We start from the raw sequence: 22,161 nt of genomic DNA on the forward strand, positions 1-22,161 counted from the left end.
CCGCCCCCACCCCTTACCCCTGGGAGCCCCGCCTCCAGGGGGACGGGCACCCCTGTGGCCTGCTCCCCCCTTGGGTGCCCCCCGGCCCCCAGGCCATGTGGGGAGTGCAGATGGCAGGGTGGCCTGGAGGAGGTGCAGCCCGCAGCCCCTGCTGGTTGCCGTGAGACCCTGTGGGGCCGGCAGGTCTGCAGGGTGAAGCAGGGGTTGGGCTGTGGTGGGTGTCGCCTCCTGAGCCTGGTTCCAGACACGGTCTGCGGCATCAGGGGCTAGGCCGGGGCGCTGCTCCGGGCATCCCAGCCGCGAAGCCCCTGTGTCCCGGGGGCCTGTGTGCCCGGAGGCCCAGGCCTGGGCCGGCCCTCAGTGCCTCGGCTGCCCCAGGAGGACCTTGTTCTCACACCAGCCTGTTCCGACTCAGGTCCTGCCGTGTCTGCAGCAGGCCCTGTTTCAGAGGGTGACTGTTGGGGCTGGACGCGCGGCAGGCTGCCTCGGGAGGCCAGGGAGGTGCCCGGGAGGGGGTGCTGGGACCAGGCTGTGGTTGGGGCAGTGGGGGAATCTGAGTGTTGTAGGAGCTAGGTCAGCAGGGCCTGGAGGAGGCGTCAGCGGACCCCGGGCCTCTGCACCACTGGGGGGTCTCAGGGGCCTGCGGTCAGGCCGCTGAGAGGCGTTGTGGGGACATCGAAGGGCAGGCAGTGGCACCTGCAAGGGCATGGGCTCTGCGGGTGGGAGGCCCAGGCCTCGTCGGTGTGGAGGCCACGGCAGGGGGCTACTCCGACATGTGTGTGAGCCTGGGGGGATGAGAGGCTGAGGTGGAGCGGGTGACCGGAAGTGCCCCCCAAGTCAGGGTGCTCCGCAGGTCTCCGTCCCAGGAAGCGGGACGCCCCCAGGAGTCCAGGCGGGGAGGGAGAGTGGAGTCGTTGGCTGCGGGGTGCCTTGCTTGAAGGGCTTCCACCCTCCCCGGGCAGTGGGGGGAGCATTGCCAGCACTGGGGGTCGTGGTTTGGGAACGTTCACATCTTGGGGGTCAAGTGCTTTCGGGGGTATCCCCAGGGGTCAACGTGGCCATGACCGCCCGCTGTCTTCCCTGGGGCCCGGGCCGCGGTGGGTGTGAAGGGGTGCCGCGGCCTCTGGCCCTGCACCAGAATGGCCAGTGCCCTCTGGCCTGCGCTCCGCTGGCGTGGTGACAGCAGGGGTGGACGTCGCGTGCTTTTCCGTGGCTTTGATGCCTGTCTCTGCCAGTACGGTGACGCTGCTAGAAGGGCGTCCCGTTCTGCATTCTTTCACTCGATGTGGTTCCAGAATGTTGTCACTTGGGCTTTGGGCTCCTTTCCCACGGCTGGGTTACTCCCCGTCACGTCTGATTTTGAACGTCCTGTGGTTTGTGGAGAACAGGCTCTGACTCCTGGTCCCTGTGTCCTTGCGTGGGTTCTCGCGGGGTCACCGGGTCTCGGGAGGGTCCACTCCAACGCAGCAGCCACGCATCATGTTTCAGCCTGTGTATGTGATCCCCGACCCTCGTGCTTCCCGGTGGAGCTGTGTGTGACCTTGTTGCCGGGCCGGTGTGTTTCCTGGGGTTGTGTTCGCCTTGCTCTTCCCTGTGGCCTGTCCCCGTAGCCATGACAGGAGGCTGTCCACCATGGCCCCCTCCCCATTTACCTGCCTTCTGTCCTCCATAGTGTCTCGGGGGCATCCTGAGACCCTCCCCAGGCCAGTGACAGCGGGGCCCCGGGCCTGGAGACCCCTGGGCTGCCCTGGTGTGTTTTGGACCCTGTGTGGGGTGGCACTGCTGGGCCAGGGGTGGGACTCGGGGCAGAAAGGGAATGGCGCAGCACGTGGATGGAGTCCTGGGGGCCACCTGCCCTGTCCTGTTCCATTCACTTGGAGCCTCCATCCTGGCCCAGCCCCAGAGCAGCCTGTGGGGTGGGCCTCGGTCTGCCCTGTGCCCTGCGGGGCTCTGGCCCTGATCACTGACCACTTTGCTCCCCAGAGACGTCTCCCACAACCTGCTCCGGGCATTGGACGTTGGGCTCCTGGCAAACCTCTCTGCACTGACAGAGCTGTGAGTGGTCCCCCAAGGGGCCGCGGGAGTCTGCGGGGTGGGCCGGTGGCAGCTGCCTGTCCTCGTGTGGGTCACTGGGGCTCCCATCAGACCTGCTGTATCCCCCCTCTCTTCCAGGGATATCAGTAACAACAAGATTTCAACTCTAGAAGAAGGAATATTTTCTAACTTATTTAACTTAAGTGAAATGTAAGTGATTTTGGTGGGTGTCATTAGCCAAGCCCCTCCCCCGTGACCCTCTTTGCCCTCCTGATCTGGCCTCTGTGCCCCTTCCCACTTGACTAGGCCCTGGGGACTGTCTGCTTGCCTACTGGAGCTCTCTCAGGGCCCGGTAGGCTGCCACAGGGGTGGTGGGATGCTGTGCTTGTCCGGGTACCCCCCCCCAACCATCTGCCCTGCCGTCTGCTGAGCACCTGGCCTCATGCCTCTCACAGAAACCTGAGCGGAAACCCGTTGGAGTGTGACTGCGGTCTGGCGTGGCTGCCTCGCTGGGCGGAAGAGCAGCAGGTTCACGTGGTTCGGCCTGAGGCGGCCACGTGTGCTGGGCCCGGCCCCCTAGCTGGCCAGCCCCTCCTCGGGGTCCCCTTGTTGGATGGTGGCTGTGGTGAGTGTGGCTGGAGTGGGGCCAGCTCGGGCCTTCCCTGCTGGGGAGGTCCCCGTAGGTGCTCCAGGGTTACCTGGCTGGTGGGAGGCGGGACCCGGGCAGCAGAGGCGCTTGGACAGTAATCACGGTGCTTGAGACAGGCCGGGTTGGGGTGAGGAAGGCCCTCTGGACCAAGGGGACGGCGCGAGGGGGCGGGAGGTGGGGACAGCAGCCGTTGGGTGGAGGTGACGTGATGGGGACCAGCCTGTCTGCTCCGTCCAGGTGAGGAGTACATTGCCTGCCTCCCTGACAACAGCTCGGGTGCTGTGGCGCTGGTGGCCTTCTCAGCCGCCCACGAGGGCCCACTGACGCCCGAGGCCTGCGGTGCCTTCTGTTTTGCGGCTGGCAATGGCCTTGGGGCCTTCTCAGACCAGGGCTGGTGCCTGTGCGGGGCCGCCCAGCCCCCCAACACCTCCTCAGCCTGCCTGCCCTTCTGCTCCGGCGCCCCACTGGCCCTTGCCCCTGCGTGTGGGGGCCCCACTCTCCTCCAGAACATCTTCCCCGCCTCCCCAGGGGCCGCCCTGGTGGGGCCTCAGGGACCCCTGGCCTCTGGCCAGCCAGCAGCCTTCCATGTCACTGCCTCCCTGCCCGTCAGCTCCACACGCTGGGACTTCGGTGATGGCTCCCCCAAGGTGGACATTGCTGGTCCTGCCACCACTCACCGCTACCTGCTGCCCGGGCTCTATCACGTGACTGTTGTGCTGGCCCTGGGGGCTGGCTCAGCCCAGGTAGAGACCCAGGTGCACGTGGAGGCGGCCCCTGCCTCCCTGGAGCTCACGTGCCTCACCTCGGTGCGCAGCGATGAGACCCTCAAGTTTGGCATCCGAAATCGTGGCGGCTCGGACCTGGAAGCCACATACAGCATTGTGGCTGTGGGCGAGGAGCCAGCCCAAGGTGGGTGCCTTCCCCGCACCCAAGGGCCGGAGTGGGTGGGACAGTTCCGGTTGGACACACATCAATGCCCTCTTCTGCACCTGCAGACCCCGCAGTGGTGCATCCGCTGTGCCCCTCGGACACCGTCATCTTCCCTGGTAATGGGCACTGCTACCGTCTGGTGGCAGAGAAGGCTGCCTGGCTGCAGGCGCAGGAGCAGTGCCGGGCCTGGGCTGGGGCCGCCCTGGCCATGGTGGACAGTCCCGCCATCCAGCACTTCCTGGTCTCCCAGGTCACCAGGTACCCCCCCACCCCTGGAGAGGCTGGGAGGTGAGGTCCCCAGAATGCCGGGGTAGGGACAGCCTGAGGCCTGAGGAGGCTCAGGAGGAGAGGTGGGGGTGGCTGGAGGAGCCGCGTCCAGCTGACATCCTGCTTGGTGGACACCATTCCTGACAGCTCTTCACACAGGTGTGGGGGTGAGGGTGGGGGAGCACCACACGTCCTGTCTGCTGCTCACCCCGCTGTCCCCTGCTGAGCCCCTCCTGGCAGGGGTGGGGACGGTGCTGCTGTGACCGTGGAGGCTGCCTGGGCCTCCCTGGACCCGGAAGAAATGTGCTTCCCTGCAGCCTGCACCACCCCTCCCCCGCTGCCATCAGCGCCTGCCGAGACCCATCTCCCCCTGACTCCCCGTGTGGGCCGACCCGATGAGATCATGCCCTGGGCATCCTCATGCCCTGCTTGTCCAGAAGGGGAGACTGAGGCCCAGAATGGTCAAGGCCTCTGCCCAAGGTTACCCGTTTAACTGGCAGTAGCTGGGCCCCCGCCCTGGCCCTGACCGTGGCACCTCATTCCTCTCCCGGTGCTCCCCTGTCCAGGTGTCGATAAGCCCTGCCTCCAGAAGGGTCTTCCCGCGTGGGCAGAGCTGTGGGCAGTGGCCTGTTTGGGGGGCTGATGTGCAGGTGTTCTGTTCCCCAAATGCTACACCCAGAGTTGCCTTTTTTTTTTTTTTTGGAGGTTTTTTTTATTTTATTTTTTGATTTTTTTGTTTTTGTTTTTTTGAAGATTTTTAGTATCCATTTTAGAGGAAAGGAGGAAGAAGAGGGGCAGGGGGAGAGAGGTTTTCCCGCAGAATGCCCCCTCAGCACAGAGCCCAGCATGGGGGCTCAATCTCATGACCCTGAGATGGTGACCTGAGCTGGAACTGAGTCAGCCGCTCAGCCAGCTGTGCCCCGCAGGCGCCCCTGCCCCCAGAGCCTTGTCACAGTACGGTGTGGGCGGGTGGGGCCCCGGCCCTGTACGCACGGGTGTGTGTGGACACTGCCGTGGCCTTGCTTGCCGGGTCTCCGAGCCTCCGAGTTTCCCCATGTGGAGAGTGGGGAGAGGGGCTCCCATGGGAGGGCTGGGGAGGGTGCTGTCTGTGCGGAGCCCCTGAGCGTCCCCCCACCGCCTGCCCGCAGGAGCCTGGACGTGTGGATCGGCTTCTCAGCCGTGGAGGGGGCGGAGGCGGGCCCGGTGGTGCAGGGTGCCGCCTTCAGCCTCGAGAGCTGCCAGAACTGGCTCCCCGGGGAGCCGCACCCCGCCACCGCCGAGCGCTGCGTGCGGCTCGGGCCTGCGGGCCAGTGCAACACGGACCTGTGCTCGGCGCCCCATAGCTACGTCTGCGAGCTGCGGCCTGGAGGTGTGCTGGGGCCGCGGTGGTGGGGTCACCTGTCCTGGATGGAAGGCGTCTCCCCGAAGCATGGGCGGGAGCTCCCCACGGCAGTCCCAGTCCTCCCCCGCCCCCAGGGCCCCCCCCCCCGACCACGCAGGGTCTCCGGGCTGCCCCTTCTGTCCTGGCCAGATGGTCACCTCCCCCATCCCGGGCTCCTTCCTTAGCTGTTCAATGGCCGCTGTGTTTGCTGAGCACCTGTTGTGCTGAGCTGAACCTGCCCCCGATGAGACAGACCAAGCTGCGGGGCCTGGGAGGCTCCTGCCAGGTGGCTCCGTCCGGGGTCCGGCCCTGCCTTGGGCCCCACAACGCTCTCCTCCGGGGCCCAGGACCTCATTGCACCCTTGTCATCCCAGGTCCCGTGTGGGACGCGGAGAACTTCCTCGTGGGAGCGCCCATTGGGGACCTGCAGGGACCCTTGAGCCCCCTGGCACAGCAGGAGGCCCTCTCGGCCCCCCAGGAGCTTATCGAGGTAGGCTGACCCCAGGCCCTCCAGGACACAGTCTGGAGCCTGAGCCTTAGACTGGCTGCTGTGGCTCTTTAAAAACAAGCTCTTTTTCCTGCCTTCCTGATGCCCCGTGTGCCCACTGGAGGTGCTGCAGGGACCCTCCACCACGCAGACAGCAGGCCCCACCCCAGTACCCAAGAAAGCTCTGGGTACTCCCGAGCCTTCTCTCGGGTGTTTGTGGGGGTTTTCACAAAACAAGGTGGCAGTTCTGCTCACAGATGGTTTCGACCTGATTTTTCATCCTGAGTGTCCTCCACAGTGTCAAGCCCCACCTGGTGGGGTAGACCAGGGTGGGACAGGCGGGGGAGGTCGGGGTCTGTGGAGCTGAGCAGCGCCCCCTGCCCCCCCTCAGGTGATGGTGTTCCCCAGCCTGGGCCTGAGCAGGGAAGCCTTCCTCACTGCAGCTGAGTTTGGCACCCAGGAGCTGCGCCGGCCCACCCAGCTGCGACTGCAGGTGTTTCGGCCCGTGGGAGAAGCAGGTGGGACTCTGTCTGGAGGTGGGGGGGTGTCTGTGCTGTCACGTGCACTGGTCCCATGGCTACTGGATTGGCCTCCAGCCATACATAGAGAGACCCACTCAGCCTTGGGATCCCCAGGACTGCGTATGTCAGCTGACCCAGTGTCAGGAGGGGGAGAGGCGTGATGGTGGGGGCCCGGCTGCTGCCTGGCAAGTCCTCGAGTCATGGTGGGGGTGTCCCCGACTCGGGCTCATCAGCAAGACCAGCGTACCTCTTCTCCTTGCAGGGGCCCCAGGGAACAGCAGGGAGCCTGAGAGTGGGTCCCGGGAGAGCCGGACTGAGTCAGTCCCTGAGTGCACCCCAGAGGGACGCTGGTGCCCCAGAGCCAGTATCCACCTGCCACCAGATGACCCCTGCGGCCCCTGGGCCTGTGCCAATGGGTCCATGTCTGGGCCAGGACTCCCCGGGGCCTCCTGTGTGCTGCTGAGGGAGTTCCTCTTCTCTGTACCGGCGGGTCCTCCTTCCCAGTACTCAGTACGTGTCACTGGCCTGGGTGCCAGCTGCCTCCCCTCTGCTGCCCGAGGTCTGGGTCTCCCCATCAGACACAAACTGCAGACCCTTCCACTGAGCCCCCCCAGCCCCTGCCACGGCCCTGCCCTGGCTTTGTCAGTGTCCCTGGTTAGCACCACAGCCTCAGAAACTGCCACCTTGGCCGTTTGTGCTTATATTGGGCACAGCATCTGCAGAAGCCCTACGCCTGCCCAGGAAAGGCCCACCCCTGCCTGCATCCTTGCCTCCCCAAACCCCCCGCTCTGAGCCTGTGCCACTGTCCCTTGTGAGTGAGAGTCTGGGCTGGCCCGGGTGGAACCTGCCCACCTGCTGGAGGCCCTGCTTCAGTGCTCCCTTGCAGAGCCCCTGACCCGCAGTGGCCCCCTGGGAGGGCCTGACACGACCTACCTTCCTCTCCTGTAGGTCACCTTCCGTGGCCAGGACGGGCCCCTGAAGCCTGGTGACCTCATCGCCCTGCAGCATGACGCGGGACCAGGTGCCCTTCTGTGCTGCTCTCCAGCACTTGGTGCCCCTGGGGCTGAGGCCCCCTACTTTTCCGCCACCTCCCCGGCCTGGCTGGTGCACCTCCCTGCTCAGCTGGAGGCAGCCCCGGCTGGCCCAGCCTGTGCCTTGCGGCTGCTTGTGGCTACAGAGCGCCTCACCACCCTCCTGGGCCTGCGGCCCAACCCAGGGCTGCGGCGGCCTGGGCGCTATGAGGTCCGGGCCACCGTGGGCAACAGCGTGTCCACACACAACCTGTCCTGCAGCTTTGACGTGCTCTCCCCCGTAGCTGGGTTGCGTGTCGCCCACCCGATCCCCCACGACGGCCGCCTCTACGTGCCCACCAACAGCTCAGTCTTGGTGCTCCAGGTGGACTCTGGCACCAACGCCACCGCCACGGCCCGCTGGCCTGGGGGCAATGCCAGTGCACCCTTTGAAGCCACCTGCCCTGCCACAGTGGCTGCCCTGGTACCCAGCTGCACTCTTGAGGCCAATGACACCCTGTTTGCGGTGCTTGTGCTGCCTGGGCTCAGCGAGGGTGAGCACGCGGTGGAGATCATGGTGGAGAACAGCGCCGGCCACGCCAACCTCAGCCTGCGGGTCAAGGCCGAGGAGCCCATCTGTGGCCTTCGTGCCGCCCCCAGCCCCGAAGCCCGTGTGCTGCAGGGAGTCCTGGTGGTAAGTGAGGCCAGACAAGGTGCTCGTGCTGAGGGCAGGCCCTCCCTGGGGAGGACGCAGATCGTCCTCTGGGGACAGCAGGCTCCATGGTTGGCTTCCCGGAGGGTTCTGTTAGGTGGCTTGTGAGTTCCGGAGTCAGTGAAGAGGCCCTGCTAAGACAGCGGCTGTAAAGGTGCTGACTCTGCTGCCGCTGTGCACCAGAAGCCCGTTGCAAGTTTGCGAACCTGCGTGTGTTCTCGAGGCCCCTGCTGTGTTCCCACCAGGCTAGAGGGTCTGGTGCCCTGCTGCTGGCCCCGTGCCAGGCTGTCCCTCCCCGCCGGGCAGCCCTCGGCTCCGCGGCCTTCACACATGGGCCGTCGGAAGGGCCGTCTCTAGCTGCCCTCCACCCATGCAGCTGTGGTCTCGGCGTACCCCGGCCACACCTGGTCTGTCGGCCGCCTTGGTGAACATCCCTGAGCACGAGGCCCTCTGAGTCTGCCGGGCCTTCCTGGGCAGCCTGTGCTGTCCACAACTCAGGGGCCCGGGGAGAGCCCAGGGATGGGGCGTGCGGACGTCCAGAGATGGAGGGCTCTTTCCATCGCTGGTACTGGGTCGCTTTCCAGATCGGGAAAGTGAGGGGCTGAAAGGTCAAAGTGTGTGTCAGCCCCAGCCCAGCCCCACACCACGCGGCCCCTCACCTTCTCCCCTGTGGTGTCTTGAGGTCAGCCCTGAGGCCCCCCAGGAGGAGTGTCCAGGTGGGGGGACCTGAGCTGAGGGTGGAGTTGCCCCCAAAGGCCGATGCTATGCCCTTCCTGCAGAGGTACAGCCCCGTGGTGGAGGCCGGCTCTGATGTGGTCTTCCGCTGGACCATTGATGACAAGCAGTCCCTGACCTTCCACAACGTGGTCTTCAACGTCATCTACCAGAGTGCTGCCGTCTTCAAGCTCTCGGTGGGTGGGGGGTGCGGGGGGGGCGGGGGCCGTGGGGGGGCGGGCGGCGCTCACCTTTGCTTTCCCTTCTGCTTTGCTCCCGAGGACGCCCGGCTGGCTGCGGGTGAGTGCAGGGTGGGATCTGTCCGCTGCCCCGCGGCCTTCCCGCCACCTGCAGCAGCCCACGCACGGCTACCTGTCTCTACAGCTGACGGCCTCCAACCACGTGAGCAACGTCACCGTAAATTACAATGTCACCGTGGAGCGGATGCACAAGATGAAGGGCCTTCGGGTGTCTGCCGTGCCACCCGTGTTGCCTCCCAACACGACTCTGGAGCTGGCCGCGCACGTGCTGGTGGACTCAGCTGTGGAGGTGGCCTTTCTGTGAGTGCGCGGCCTGGCAGGCAGTGGGGCAGGCCGAGCCGGGCAGGGCTGGTGCCGGGCAGTCCCCCAGCCTCCACGCCCCCACCTGCCAGGAGCTGCCGGTGTGTGGGATACCGGGAGGGGGCGGGGGCGGGGGTGCGCCCACCCCTGCTCATTGTCCGCCTGCTGCCCTGGCAGGTGGACCTTTGGGGATGGGGATCAGGTGCTCGGCCAGTTCAAGCCTCCATACAATGAGTCCTGGGTCCCAGACCCCACGGTGGCCCAGGTGCTGGTGGAGCACAGTGTCACACACGTCTATGCTGTCCCAGGTGAGGGCTGGGGCCCACCGACCTCCTGTGGGGACAGTCCCCGTCCTCCCTCCATCTGGTCTGGGTTGATGGCCTGGGGCCCTAAACACGGTGAGGGAGGGGGGCCGGGGGTGAGGAGGGGACTGGCTGCTGAGCCCCATGATTCCAGTCTCCTGGCCAGAAACCGGACCACCCCCCCCCCCGCTTGGTCCCTAGTCAGATCCTTTTTGGGGTAGAAGGGGTTACAAGTTTTAGAGGCCTCCCACACAGAATACACAGTAAACCACGGTGCCCCCACCACCTCTGCCCCACACCGGCACCTGCTGTCCTCCTCTCATTCCTGCCAGCACCTCGCGTCTTGCCCTGTGCTAATGGCACCCTGCCCCTCCTCGTTGCAAGGACCCTCAGGGCTGGGTCCAAGAGCATTGTCCCTTCATGTTTCAACTGGGGCCCCGTGCTGCCCTCCCAAGGGGCAACACCGCACAGCCACATGGGGTTAGGTGGTGACTTTGCCAAGCAGGTGGTGGCAGTGGGCCTGGCCTCGTCCTCACTAGGGTCTGTCCCCTAGGTGAGTACAACCTGACCCTGCTGGTGTCCAACGCCTTTGAGAACCTGACGCAGCAAGTGCCTGTGAGTGTGCGCGCCACCTTACCTGCGGTGGCTGTGGCTGTGGGAAGCCACGTCCTGGTGGCTGGGCAGCCTGTCACCTTCTCCCCACACCCACTGCCTTCACCTGGGGGCATTTTGTACACGTGGGACTTTGGGGATGGCTCCCCAGCTGTGACGCAGCACCAAACAGAGGTCAGCCACACATATGCCTCGAGGGGTATTTACCGCATCCATCTGGAGGTGAACAACACGGTTAGCAGTGTGACAGCGTGGACCAGCGTCCGCGTCTTTGAGGAGCTCCGAGGCCTGAGTGTGAGCCTGAGCCCATCTGTGGAACAGGGTGCGCCCGTGACGGTCAGCGCCACCCTGGAGTCGGGAGACAACGTCACGTGGACTTTTGACATGGGGGATGGCACCGTGCTTGTGGGCCCCGAGGCCATGGTGGAACACGTTTACCTGCGGGCACAGAACCACACGGTGACCGTGGGCGTGTCCAGCCCTGCGGGCTACCTGGCCCTGAGCCTGCCTGTGCACGTCTTCGTCCTGGAGGTGCTGCGGATTGAGCCTGCGGCCTGCATCCCTGTGCAGCCCCACACCTGGTTCATGGCCCACGTCACCGGGGACCCTGCCCACTACATCTTTGACTGGACGTTCGGGGATGGGTCATCCAACACGACCATCTTTGGGGACCCAACGGTGACACACAATTTCACACGGAGCGGAACGTTCCCCTTGGCGTTGGTCCTATCAAGCCATGTGAACAAGGCCCATTACTTCACCAGCGTCTGCGTGGAGCCCGAGGTGGGCAACGTCACCCTGTGGCCCGAGAGGCAGTTTGTGCGCCTCGGGGATGAGGCCCATCTGGTGGCTCGCGCCTGGCCCCCCTTCCCCTACCGTTATACCTGGGACTTTGGCCCTGAAGACGCGCCCCGTGTTGGGGGCCCCGAGGCCACGTTCACCTATGCGGACCCAGGTTCCTACCTGGTGACGGTCGCTGTCTCCAACAACATCTCGGCCGCCAATGACTCTGCACTCGTGGAAGTGGAGGAGCCCGTGGAGCTCACGGGCATTGGGGTCAACGGCTCTGGTGTGCTCGAGCTGCAGCGGCCCTACCTGTTCTCTGCTGTGGGCCGCGGACACCCCGCCACCTACCTGTGGGAACTGGGGGACGGCGGGCGCCTCGAGGGCCCCTCGATCAAGCACACCTACAACAGCACAGGCCACTTCACCGTCAGGGTGAGCGCGTGGAATGAGGTGAGCCGCGGCGAGGCCTGGTTGAACATCACGGTGCAGCGGCGCGTGCAGGGGCTCAGCGTCAACGCCAGCCGCACGGTGGTGCCCCTCAACGGCAGCGTGAGCTTCACCACCTCCCTGGAGGCCGGCAGCGACGTGCGCTACTCCTGGGTGCTCTGTGACCGCTGCACGCCCATCCCTGGGGGCCCCACCATCTCCTACACCTTCCGCTCCGTGGGCACCTTCAACATCATCGTGACCGCTGAGAACGAGGTGGGCTCTGCCCAGGACAGCATCTTCATCTACGTGCTGCGGCACATCGAGGGGCTGCAGGTGGCAGGGGGTGGGGGCGGCTGCTGCTTCCCCACCAACTGCACGCTGCAGCTGCAGGCCGTGGTCAGCGACGGCACCAACATCTCCTACAGCTGGAGCGCCCAGAGGGATGGCGGCCCGGCCCTGGCTGGCAGCGGCAAAGCCTTCTCGCTCACCGTGCTCGAGGCCGGCACATACCACGTCCAACTGCGGGCTGCCAACATGCTGGGCACGTCCTGGGCCAACCGCACGGTGGACTTCGTGGAGCCCGTGGGCGCACTGGCTGCCGCCGCCTCCCCAAACCCGGCCATAGTCAATTCCAGCGTCACCCTCTGTGCCGAGCTGGCTGGGGGTAGTGGTGTCACTTACACCTGGTCCCCGGAGGGAGGACTGAGCTGGGAGACCCCAGAGCCATCCTCCACTCACGTCTTCCCCAGCCCCGGCCTGTACCTGGTCAGGGTGACAGCTACGAACTGGCTGGGCTCAGCCAATGTGACCATCGAGGTGGCTGTGCAGGTGCCGGTCAGTGGCCTCAGCATCCGGGCCGGCGACATAGACCGCGGCTTCGTGGCAGCAGGCTCTGCGGTGCCCTTCTGGGGACAGCTGGACTCAGGCACCAACGTGAGCTGGTGCTGGACGGTGCCAGGGGGCAGCAGGCGTGGCCAGCACGTTGCTGTGGTCTTCCGTGACGCAGGCGCCTTCTCCGTGCGGCTCAATGCCTCCAATGCAGTCAGCTGGGTCACGGCCACCCGTGAGCTCACGGTGGAGGAGCCCATTGCGGGCCTGGTGGTGTGGGCCGACAGCAAGGTGGTGGAGCCGGGGCAGCTGGTCCACTTCCAGGTCATGCTGGCTGCCGGCTCCGCTGTGCGCTTCCATCTGCAGGTCAGCGGGGCCGCTGTGGAGGCGCTCCCCGGGCCCCGCTTCTCCCGCAGCTTCCCCCGAGTTGGGGACTACATGGTGAGCGTCCAGGCTGAGAACCACGTGAGCCGGGCCCAGGCCCAGGTGCGCATCTTGGTGCTCGAGGCTGTGGGTGGGCTCCAGGTGCCCCACTGTTGCGAGCTGGGCATCCCCACGGGCACGGAGAGGAATTTTACAGCCCGGGTGCAGCGTGGGTCGCGCGTGGCCTACGCCTGGTACTTCTCCTTGCAAAAGGTCCAGGGGGACTCACTGGTCATCCTTTCGGGCCGTGATGTCACCTACACCCCCGTGGCCGCGGGGCTGCTGGAAATCCACGTGCGTGCCTTCAATGATCTGGGCGGCGTGAACCTCACGCTGCTGATGGAGGTCCAGGATGCCATCCAGCATGTGGTGCTGCGCAGTGGCCGCTGCTTTACCAACCGCACAGCCCGGTTTGAGGCCGCCACAAGCCCTAGTCCCCGGCGTGTGGCCTATCGCTGGGACTTTGGGGACGGGGCCGTGGTGGAGGACACGGAGGAGCCCTGGGCTGAACACTCCTATCTGCGGCCGGGGGACTACCGCATAGAGGTGAATGCCTCCAACCTCGTGAGCTTCTTCGTGGCCCAGGCCACGGTCACTGTCCACGTGCTGGCCTGCAGGGAGCCCGAGGTGGACGTGGCCCTGCCCCCACAGGTGTTGATGCGGCGCTCCCAGCGCAACTACCTGGAGGCCCACGTCAACCTGCGCGACTGTGTCACCTACCAGACCGAGTACCGCTGGCAGGTGTACCGTGCTGCCAGCTGCCAGCGGCCTGGGCGCCTGGCCCCTGTGGCCCTGCCCAGTGTGGACATGAGCCGGCCCCAGCTGGTTGTGCCACGGCTGGCACTGCCTGTGGGCCACTACTGCTTTGTGTTCATGGTATCATTTGGAGACACACCGCTGGCACGGAGCATCCAAGCCAATGTGACTGTGGTGCCTGAGCGCCTGGTGCCCATTGTTGAGGGTGGCTCATACCGCGTGTGGTCAGACACTCAGGATCTGGTGCTGGATGGGAGCAAATCCTATGATCCCAACCTAGAGGATGGTGACCAGACACCACTCAGCTTCCATTGGGCCTGTGTGGCCTCGACACAGGTCGGGTGTCCTGCGGGGCATGGATGTGTCCCCACCCCACCCCTCACCCGGCCCCGGCCCCTAGGTCGTTTGTGCTGCTGAGCCCAGCATAGGGAGGGGGTCTCCCGGCTGTGCCTTCGCCAGGCTCTGCTTTGAAGCCATCCCAGGTCTCACGCTTCCTCCCCATGTGGCTGCAGAGTGAGACTGGTGGCTGTACCCTGACCTTCGGGCCCCGGGGAAGCAGCGTGGTCATCGTTCCTCGGGAGCGCCTGCAGGCTGGCGTGGAGTACACCTTCAACCTGACTGTGTGGAAGGCCGGCCGGAAGGAGGAGGCCACCAACCAGACGGTGGGTGCTGCTGGCCTGGGCCTGAACCAGCAAGGCCGAGTTCCGGGCCCCCGGGGTGGACAGGGAGGGCTGAGTGTCCAGGGCTGACTGCCCCCAAACAGTGCAAGGACTAATGATGTTGTGCTTCTGGAAGCTACCGGTTCTCATTAGGAGTTAGTGCTTTTGATAATTTCTCTTTAACAAAGTGTCCTGCTTCAACACGGTTTCCTCCCAAATGGGCCCCAGGGCCCCAGGCGCCGTAGCCACCTGTGAGCAGCTGTTCAGCGCCAAAGGCTGTGAGGAAACAGTCCCCTCCCCAGGGCACGGGTGTCCTCATTTCTGAACAGGAAGGGGCTGTACCCACCTGTACCTGTGCTCACCACTCCCCTCCCCCGGGCCCTCCAGGCGGGTCAGGACCACGGTGTGGCTGATCCCCCGGCAGGTGCGCTGACGGGAGCAGGTGCGCTAGGCTGCGTGGGGGTGCCCTGCGAGGGGCTGTCGGCCCCCAACATCGGGGCTCTTCAGTGGGCCTGCCCAGAGTGGGGTTTGGCCTGGATTGGCTGAGGTGGGCCCCAGCCCCGGGCAGCAGGGACTGCGGGGTCCTTCCCCACACACAGGCCCTCATCTGTCGGTTCCCCTTCGTGGGCGAGCACTGAGAATGCCCACCACCGCCCTCAGCCTGGGAGACGCACAGGTGATCGTCCTGGGTGAGGGCTCATGCCGAGGAGGAGCTGGCCGGGTCCAGAGAGGAGGGCAGTGGTGCCTCCTCTGCCGCCCGGCCAGCCGCCAGCTCTGCGCCGGGCAGCGCAGATTCGAGGGTCTGGCTCAGGTCATGGCTTCCCTGTGACACCTCCGTCCCCAGGTGTTGATCCGCAGGGGCCGCGTGCCCATCGTGTCCTTGGAGTGCGTGTCCTGCAAGGCGCAGTCGGTGTACGCAGTGAGTCGAAGCTCCTACGTGTACCTGGAGGGCCGCTGTGATAACTGCAGCGAGGGTTCCAAGCGAGGGGTGAGCCAGCGGGGGCGGGGCGCCAGGGAGGGGAGGGGCGACGTGAAGGGGCGGGGCGGGAGCGTCCTCGGGCCCCGCCCCTGACCGCGGCCCCGCCCCCGGGCTCCGCAGCGCTGGGCGGCGCGCACCTTCAGCAACCAGACGCTGGTGCTGGACGAGACGACCACGTCGACGGGCAGCTCGGGCATGCGGCTGGTGCTGCGGCGCGGCGTGCTGCGGGACGGCGAGGGCTACACGTTCACACTCACCGTGCTGGGCCGCTCGGGCGAGGAGGAGGGCTGCGCCTCCATCCGCCTGTCCGCCAACCGGCCCCCGCGCGGGGGCTCCTGCCGCCTCTTCCCGCTTGACGCCGTTCGCGCCCTCACCACCAAGGTGCATTTCGAGTGCACAGGTGAGCGCAGCGGATGGGGGGGCGCGGGCGGGGGACTGGGGGCGCCACTGACGCTCCGAGGGCCCCGCAGGCTGGCAGGACGCCGAAGACGCGAGCGCCCCACTGGTGTACGCACTGCTGCTGCGGCGCTGTCGCCAGGGCCACTGCGAGGAGTTCTGCGTGTACAGGGGCAGCCTCTCTGCCTACGGAGCTGTGCTGCCGCCCGGTTTCGCACCGCACTTCCAGGTGGGCCTGGCCGTGGTCGTGCAGGACCAGCTGGGCGCAGCTGTGGTCGCTCTCAACAGGTGAGCCTGGACGGGGGAGGGGTCGGGACAGGTGGCAGGTGGGAGTGGGGACTGCCACTCCTTCACCCCGGGACTCTGCCCTCAGGTCTCTGGCCATCACCCTGCCACAGCCTCCTGGCGACCCCCAGGGAGGACCCACAGACCTCACCAGCTGGTTGCACGGCCTCACGGAGAGCATGCTGCCCAGGCTGCTGAGACAGGCCGACCCCCAGCACGTCATCGAGTACTCGCTGGCCCTCATCACTGTGCTCAATGAGGCCAGTGCAGGGGTGAGGACTCCTCTCATCTGTCCTCAGTGGGGACAGTGGGCCCACACCAGTCCCTGCAGCCTAGCACATGCTTAGTTCTCTTGTGGGTCACCTTGAAACAGGTTCTGGTCCTGTCCCCACCTGTGGACTCCCCCCACTCCCGAGCACACCCCTGGGAAGGAGTCCTGGGAAAGCTTCCTTTTGCTCCTGAAGAAACAGTCCTTGAGCCGCCACCCAACTTTCGTGGTGGTGGAGACAGCCTGCACTGCCCCACCCCTCACTGCTGCTGGGGCCGCTCGTTGCCCACTCAGGGCCCCCCTGTGCTTGCTGCCCGCAGTCCGAGCAGGTTCTGGCCGTGGTGGCAGAGGAGGATGCCAGGCGGCAGCTGCAAGCCCAGATCCGCAAGAATGTCACAGAGACTTTGGTCTCCCTGCGGGTCAACACCGTGGATGACATCCAGCAGATCGCGGCAGCGCTGGCCCAGTGCACGGTAGGGGGATGCTCAGGCCCTTTGGCAGCCCTTGTCCCAGCCAGTTTCCCCAGTCATTTGCTGGTCTTTGGGCATTCCAGGGTGGAGCCACAGGGGCCTCCATCCTTCTGGTGACTGTGCAGGGTGGCCTGGGGCATAAGGAATAGCCTAGCTATAGGGGGGTCGGACACGAAGAAGCCATTCCTGTGCCATCCCCCTCCAGCCCACAGTCACGCCCCACCTGGCTTCTGTAGCTTGGAGAGTGACCCACTCCACTGTCCAGGGCTCGGGGACTGGAGTGGGCTGGTCCAGGTTGAGCCTAGTCTCAGTGGCGGGTGGGAAATTGCTCCAGAGCCTTCAGCAGAGAAGGGAGCAGAGCCCCTTCCCAGGGAGGTGGGGAGCCCTGTGCCATGTGGCTCCCATGGCCATGCACGTGGCTGGGGGTGGGTGGCAGGGCCCCATCACTCTGGGTCTTATCTGGGTGGAGAGAAGCCACAGAAGAGCTTTCAGCAGGGAGGCATGTGGGCGGAACCCACACTTGGGGTAGTTTTTCCAGCTGCATCATGAAGGGGGTTGGGAAAGGCCAGGGCCACAGTGGGCGCCCAGCAGCATAGCCCGTGTGACAGAGCTGAGCTGGCCTGAGGCGGGGGTGTGGTGCTGGGCAGCCGGGCCGGAGTTGGGTGGAACACGGCGCCTGCCTCTCTGCAGGTGTCCAGCAGGGAGCTCGTGTGCCACTCCTGCCTGAAGAAGACGCTGCATAAGCTTGAGGCCATGATGCGCATCCTGCAGGCTGAGACGGCTGCTGGCACTGGGACGCCCACGGGCATAGCTGACAGCATTCTCAACATCACAGGTGCGGGCAAGGCCTCGGCAGGCTCGTGTGGCTCCCCCAACCTCCTCCTGCCTCTCCCCCACAAGCATTCCTCCACAACCTCCTGTGCTCTCATAGGCGACCTCATCCACTTGGCCAGTGTGGACATGCAGGGCCTGCAGCCCTCGGAGCTGGGCACAGAGCCGCCCTCACTCATGGTAGCATCCAGGGCCTACCACCTCTCATCGGCCCTCATGTGCATTCTCATGCGCTCCCGTGTGCTCAACGAGGAGCCCCTGACGCTGGCGGGTGAGGAGATTGTGGCCCAGGGCAAGCGCTCCGACCCGCTGAGCCTGCTGTGCCAGGGCAACGCCTCGGTTCCCAGCTGCCACTTCTCTATCCCCACGGCCTTCAGCGGGGCCCTGTCCAACCTCAGTGATGTGGTGCAGCTCATGTTCCTCGTCGACTCCAATCCATTCCCCTTTGGCTACATCAGCAACTACACCGTCTCCACCAAGGTGGCCTCCATGGCCTTCCAGACGCAGGCCGGCACCCAGATCCCCATCGGGCAGCTGGCCTCAGAGCGCGCCATCATCGTGAAAGTGCCCAACAGCTCCGACCAGGCTGCCCCGGGCCACCGCGCCCCTGCTGGCTCCGCAGTCATCCAGCCCCAGGCCTCCATCAGCGTTGCGGTCACCCCTGAGAACAGCAACCCGGCGGCCGGGCTGCACCTGCAGCTCACCTACACGCTGCTCAGTGGTGGGTGCCGCGGGTGGGGTGCTCGGGGCTGCTGCCTCCTCCCCACCTTAGCCCGGCCCGTGTGGGGGCAGCAGGGGTGCCCCAGGTGAGAAGGTGTTTCTCACGGACCACCCCCCAATTCGTGGCCTTTGGTAAACTCTGCCTCCTGCTTCACAGGCTGCGGGGGCCTGGCCTGGGGGCAGTGGGGGAGGAGCGCAGAGTGGGCCCAAGAGTGCTCCAGCCCCCTAAGCCCTAGTTAGCGGGGAGGGCTCCAGATGGTTCCCGCGTCGCCCCCTGGGCTGAGCGACTGCCCAGGGCCTCCGCCCGACCTATCCTTGTGCCCCTAGAGCGCTACTTGCCCGAGGAGCCTGAGCCCTACCTGGCTGTGTACTTTGACTCGGTGCCTGGGCCCAACGAGCACAACTGCTCCGCCAGCAGGAGGATCAGCCTGGAGGAGCTGGCGGGCGGCGACCACAGGCCCTATACCTTCTTCATTGCCCCAGGGTGAGCACCCGCCCTGCTGGTGAGAAGCAGGCCCACAGAGGACCTATTGGGGGCATGGGGTGACTTCTGAGGGCAGGGTGGGTGTGACCAGGGTGTGACCGGATCCCCGGGTGCTGAGGTCACATGTGCTCCCTGTGGGAAGGGATGTGGCAGCAGGGGGGGGCGGGCCAGGCATGGCTCTGAGCATGGCTGGGGCCCAGAGCCTGGGGTTTGGCGGGGTCTGGCTGTGACACTCCCTTGTCCTTCTAGGACCAGAGACTCAGGTGGGACTTATTACCTGAATCTGACCAGCCACTTCCACTGGTCAGCACTGGAAGTGAGCGTGGGCCTGTACACGTCCCTGTGTCAGTACTTCAGTGAGAAGGAGATGATGTGGAAGACAGAGGGGCTTGTGCCTCTGGAGGAGACGTCCCCCAGCCAGGCCGTCTGCCTTACCCGCCACCTCACTGCCTTTGGTGCCAGCCTCTTTGTCCCCCCCAGCCACGTCCACTTCATCTTTCCAGTGAGTGGCACCCTGTTTCTTCGTCCTGAGAAGGTGAGGTGGGGGCTGTGGCTCCTGGGCCTGATGGCTCTGTCTCCCCAGGAGCCGGCCTCAGGCGTGAACTACATCGTCCTGCTGACGTGTATCGTGTGCCTGGTCACCTACACAGTCATGGCCGTGATCCTGCGTAAGCTGGACCAGCTGGACGTCAGCCGGGTGCGCATCATCCCTTTCTGCGGGAAGGGAGGCCTCTTCAAGTATGAGATCCTGGTCAAGACCGGCTGGGGCCGAGGCTCAGGTGAGTGGAGAGGCTGCCCCCGGCTTGCGCTCTCTGGCCACCTGCCCTCACGGTGATGCCACATGAGGGCTCAGTTTACCCAGCATGTTGCGAGCAGGAGCATATGGGTCGTCCCGGCACTGTTGGGACACCGGGGCACTGGAGCACAGGGCCTGCCCGTGTGGGTGGTCAACGGTCAGAGGGTGAGGGTGGTCATGAGCCATTACTGGTCGTGAGCAAGGACAGCATGACACGGACGTGAGACACGCTGAGGATAAAAGCGTTTGATTTCATTGTGAAGCACTTGCTGAGTGGTCTGGACAGTGGTTGCCGAGCAGCCATGACACTTCCTGCGGGCAGAGAGCCCGTTCTCCAGCCTCGCGGCGGCTTCGGACACCTCCCCATTGCCCCTCTGAACACTCCTGCGTGGGTATTTTGCCAGTGTCAGGTGTTCTGCACCGTCTTGGTCCTTCCCCTCCTGATGTTCGCCATCACAGGCCCCAGGTGGTGTCGCTGGCCCGGTTACTTTGGATCCTAAGTCACCGCCCTGCGCTGCCACTTTTCAGTTCCTTTCTGTGCTTCCACCCTTGTCGGCCAGTCCCCTTCTGATGCCCCAATAAAACGTTGCGTGTGTTTATCACCGGGAGACAGGCGGGCAGTGCCCCGCAGGCCAGGTGGTGTGTGGGAACCGACAGGGACGCTGGTCTGCTGTTCCCAGAGCAGACTGGGGAGCTCGTGGCCCAGCTTCTGTCTCACGTGGTCACCCGGCTGACCCGCCCTGAGCCCGAGCACGTGCCGTGCCGTCAGGGGTCATGTCCCTGGCACGTGACATCGCTGACATGGCATCTGTCGGCCGTGCAGAGCCAGGACCGCCCGCGTCTGGTGAGGGAAGGAAGGGGGGCCTGGGGTCACGCGTCTGCCGGGCAGCACTCCAGCCCCGCTGCGCGTCCGTCCCTCCTCCAGGTACCACGGCACACGTGGGCATCATGCTGTACGGGGCGGAGGGCCGCAGCGGCCACCGGCACCTGGATGGGGACAGAGCCTTCCGCCGCAACAGCCTGGACGTGTTCCAGATCGCCACCCCGCACAGCCTGGGCAGCGTGCGCAAGATCCGCGTGTGGCACGACAACAAAGGTCTGTGGGGGCACCCGCGGCCAGCCCACCAGCACCCCAGGTGCGCCCGCCGGCCTGACGCACCCCCCCCCCACCAGGCCTCAGCCCCGCCTGGTTCCTGCAGCACATCATTGTCAGGGACCTGCAGAACGCCCGCAGCACCTTCTTCCTGGTCAATGACTGGCTGTCGGTGGAGACTGAGGCCAACGGCGGCCTCGTAGAGAAGGAGGTGCTGGCAGCAAGTAAGGGCCTGGCCGTCCTACCTGAGCAGCCTGGGGCTGAGCAGCCTGGGGGTGGCCCTGGGCCCGCGGCTCCTCAAGCCTGTCCATCTGTCCGTCCGTCCCTCCCCAGGCGAGGCGGCCCTGCGGCGGTCCCGGCGCCTCCTCGTGGCCGAGCTGCAGCGCGGCTTCTTTGACAAGCACATCTGGCTCTCCATATGGGACCGGCCGCCTCGGAGCCGCTTCACTCGTGTCCAGCGGGCCACCTGCTGCATCCTCCTCGTCTGCCTCTTCCTGGGCGCCAATGCTGTGTGGTACGGGGTCGTGGGAGACACCGCCTCCAGGTGGGTGCCCGCGGGGCTCGGATGGCCTCCTCCTGCTCCCCTGCCTCCTCCAGCCTGTCCCAGCCCGGGGTTTCTCTCCTCTCTTGCCCCACAGCGCGGGGCCTGTGTCCACTCTCATCCCGTTGAGTGTTGACACGATCGCCGTCGGCCTGGTGTCCAGTGTGGTCGTCTATCCCGTCTACCTGGTCATCCTGTTTCTCTTCCGGATGTCCCGGAGCAAGGTGGGCCGGGGACCGCGGGGCTGCCAGAGGGCGGAGCATGGGCTTCAGGCTTCTGCCGAGGGCGGTCGTTGTGGCAGGCAGAGCGGGAGAGTCAGGGGTCGCGGTGTTGACGAGCCCTTAGCTGGACCGACCCAAGAAAAAAGAGAAACAGATTGTCAAAGCCTTGGACGAGCCCAGGGTTCTCCCTGCCGATGCCACAGAAACCACTAGGACAGTGGGGGACCTGTGGACTGCTGTCCACCAGCCTGTCACATGACCCAGGCCCCACGGACAAGTTCCTGGGACAAGTGACCGAACTGACCAGAGAGGAGATTGCCCTGGGAGAGGCCTCCAGCGAGAGGCCGGAGCAGCGATCTAAGACCTCCCGCATGGAGCAGCGCGATGGCCTCCCTGGTGGCGCCTGGCCACTGCCCAGGAGTCAGCACGGCCTCCACGAACTGACCTGTCCCATCCCATGTGGCCAGAGCCAGACGCAGGAGGTACCGGCCAAACAGCCGCAGCCTCCTGAGCAGGACGGAGGCCCAGAGTCCAGCAGTGGGCGGCAACCGCCTGCTTTGGCTGCTTGTTTGGCCGTCATCAGTCAACGACGATGAAAGTTCAAGTTCCTCAGGTCACCAGCCCCATTTCAAGTGCTCTGTAGCAGCACGGGGCTCATGGGTACCATGGCAGGCAGGGCGTCATTCTAGGACATTCTTTAGCACAGCACTGTGCTAGGCTCGGCCTTGCTCAGAAGGCAGCACGCCTCCACAAGGCAGGGCCCGGGCTGCCTCCCCCCGCTGACCTCCCTCCGATGACCTCGCCCCACTGACCTCCCTCTGCTGACGTCCCTCTGCTGACCTCCCTCCGCTGACCTCACCCTACTGACTTCACCCTGCTGACCTCACCCGCTGACCTGCCCCCTGCTGACCTCGCCCCACTGACCTCCCCCCGCCCCGCTGACCTCCCCCCTGCTGACCTCCCTCCACTGACCACGCCCCTACTGACCATGCCCCCCACTGACTTCCCCCTGCGGAC

The 22,161-nt window shown here is 65.6% G+C and overlaps 1 protein-coding gene across 5 annotated transcripts in view; it reads left to right on the top strand.

Moving 5' to 3' along the window:
* PKD1 (polycystin 1, transient receptor potential channel interacting) overlaps window positions 1–22,161 on the top strand; it is a 41,742-nt gene that overhangs the window by 12,414 nt on the left and 7,167 nt on the right. For 2 of the 5 annotated variants that reach the window (XM_049111498.1, XM_049111499.1), the window contains exons 2-31: window positions 1,984–2,055; window positions 2,173–2,244; window positions 2,490–2,659; window positions 2,921–3,592; window positions 3,679–3,871; window positions 5,029–5,249; window positions 5,636–5,751; window positions 6,140–6,266; window positions 6,532–6,779; window positions 7,218–7,973; window positions 8,771–8,902; window positions 8,987–9,005; window positions 9,090–9,366; window positions 9,443–9,573; window positions 10,121–13,737; window positions 13,914–14,063; window positions 14,905–15,048; window positions 15,160–15,439; window positions 15,510–15,723; window positions 15,809–15,992; window positions 16,309–16,461; window positions 17,149–17,293; window positions 17,390–18,010; window positions 18,337–18,493; window positions 18,743–18,995; window positions 19,077–19,272; window positions 20,215–20,385; window positions 20,463–20,606; window positions 20,716–20,926; window positions 21,021–21,147. In XM_049111498.1, coding sequence (XP_048967455.1) covers window positions 1,984–2,055; window positions 2,173–2,244; window positions 2,490–2,659; window positions 2,921–3,592; window positions 3,679–3,871; window positions 5,029–5,249; window positions 5,636–5,751; window positions 6,140–6,266; window positions 6,532–6,779; window positions 7,218–7,973; window positions 8,771–8,902; window positions 8,987–9,005; window positions 9,090–9,366; window positions 9,443–9,573; window positions 10,121–13,737; window positions 13,914–14,063; window positions 14,905–15,048; window positions 15,160–15,439; window positions 15,510–15,723; window positions 15,809–15,992; window positions 16,309–16,461; window positions 17,149–17,293; window positions 17,390–18,010; window positions 18,337–18,493; window positions 18,743–18,995; window positions 19,077–19,272; window positions 20,215–20,385; window positions 20,463–20,606; window positions 20,716–20,926; window positions 21,021–21,147 — 9,973 coding nt within the window. The remainder of the gene's footprint in view (window positions 1–1,983; window positions 2,056–2,172; window positions 2,245–2,489; window positions 2,660–2,920; window positions 3,593–3,678; window positions 3,872–5,028; window positions 5,250–5,635; window positions 5,752–6,139; window positions 6,267–6,531; window positions 6,780–7,217; window positions 7,974–8,770; window positions 8,903–8,986; window positions 9,006–9,089; window positions 9,367–9,442; window positions 9,574–10,120; window positions 13,738–13,913; window positions 14,064–14,904; window positions 15,049–15,159; window positions 15,440–15,509; window positions 15,724–15,808; window positions 15,993–16,308; window positions 16,462–17,148; window positions 17,294–17,389; window positions 18,011–18,336; window positions 18,494–18,742; window positions 18,996–19,076; window positions 19,273–20,214; window positions 20,386–20,462; window positions 20,607–20,715; window positions 20,927–21,020; window positions 21,148–22,161) is intronic. The other 3 variants (XM_025416941.3, XM_025416942.3, XM_049111500.1) reach the window with 2 other exon arrangements.

Source organism: Canis lupus, chromosome 6, assembly GCF_003254725.2.
Source record: "Canis lupus dingo isolate Sandy chromosome 6, ASM325472v2, whole genome shotgun sequence".
NCBI lineage: Eukaryota > Metazoa > Chordata > Mammalia > Carnivora > Canidae > Canis > Canis lupus.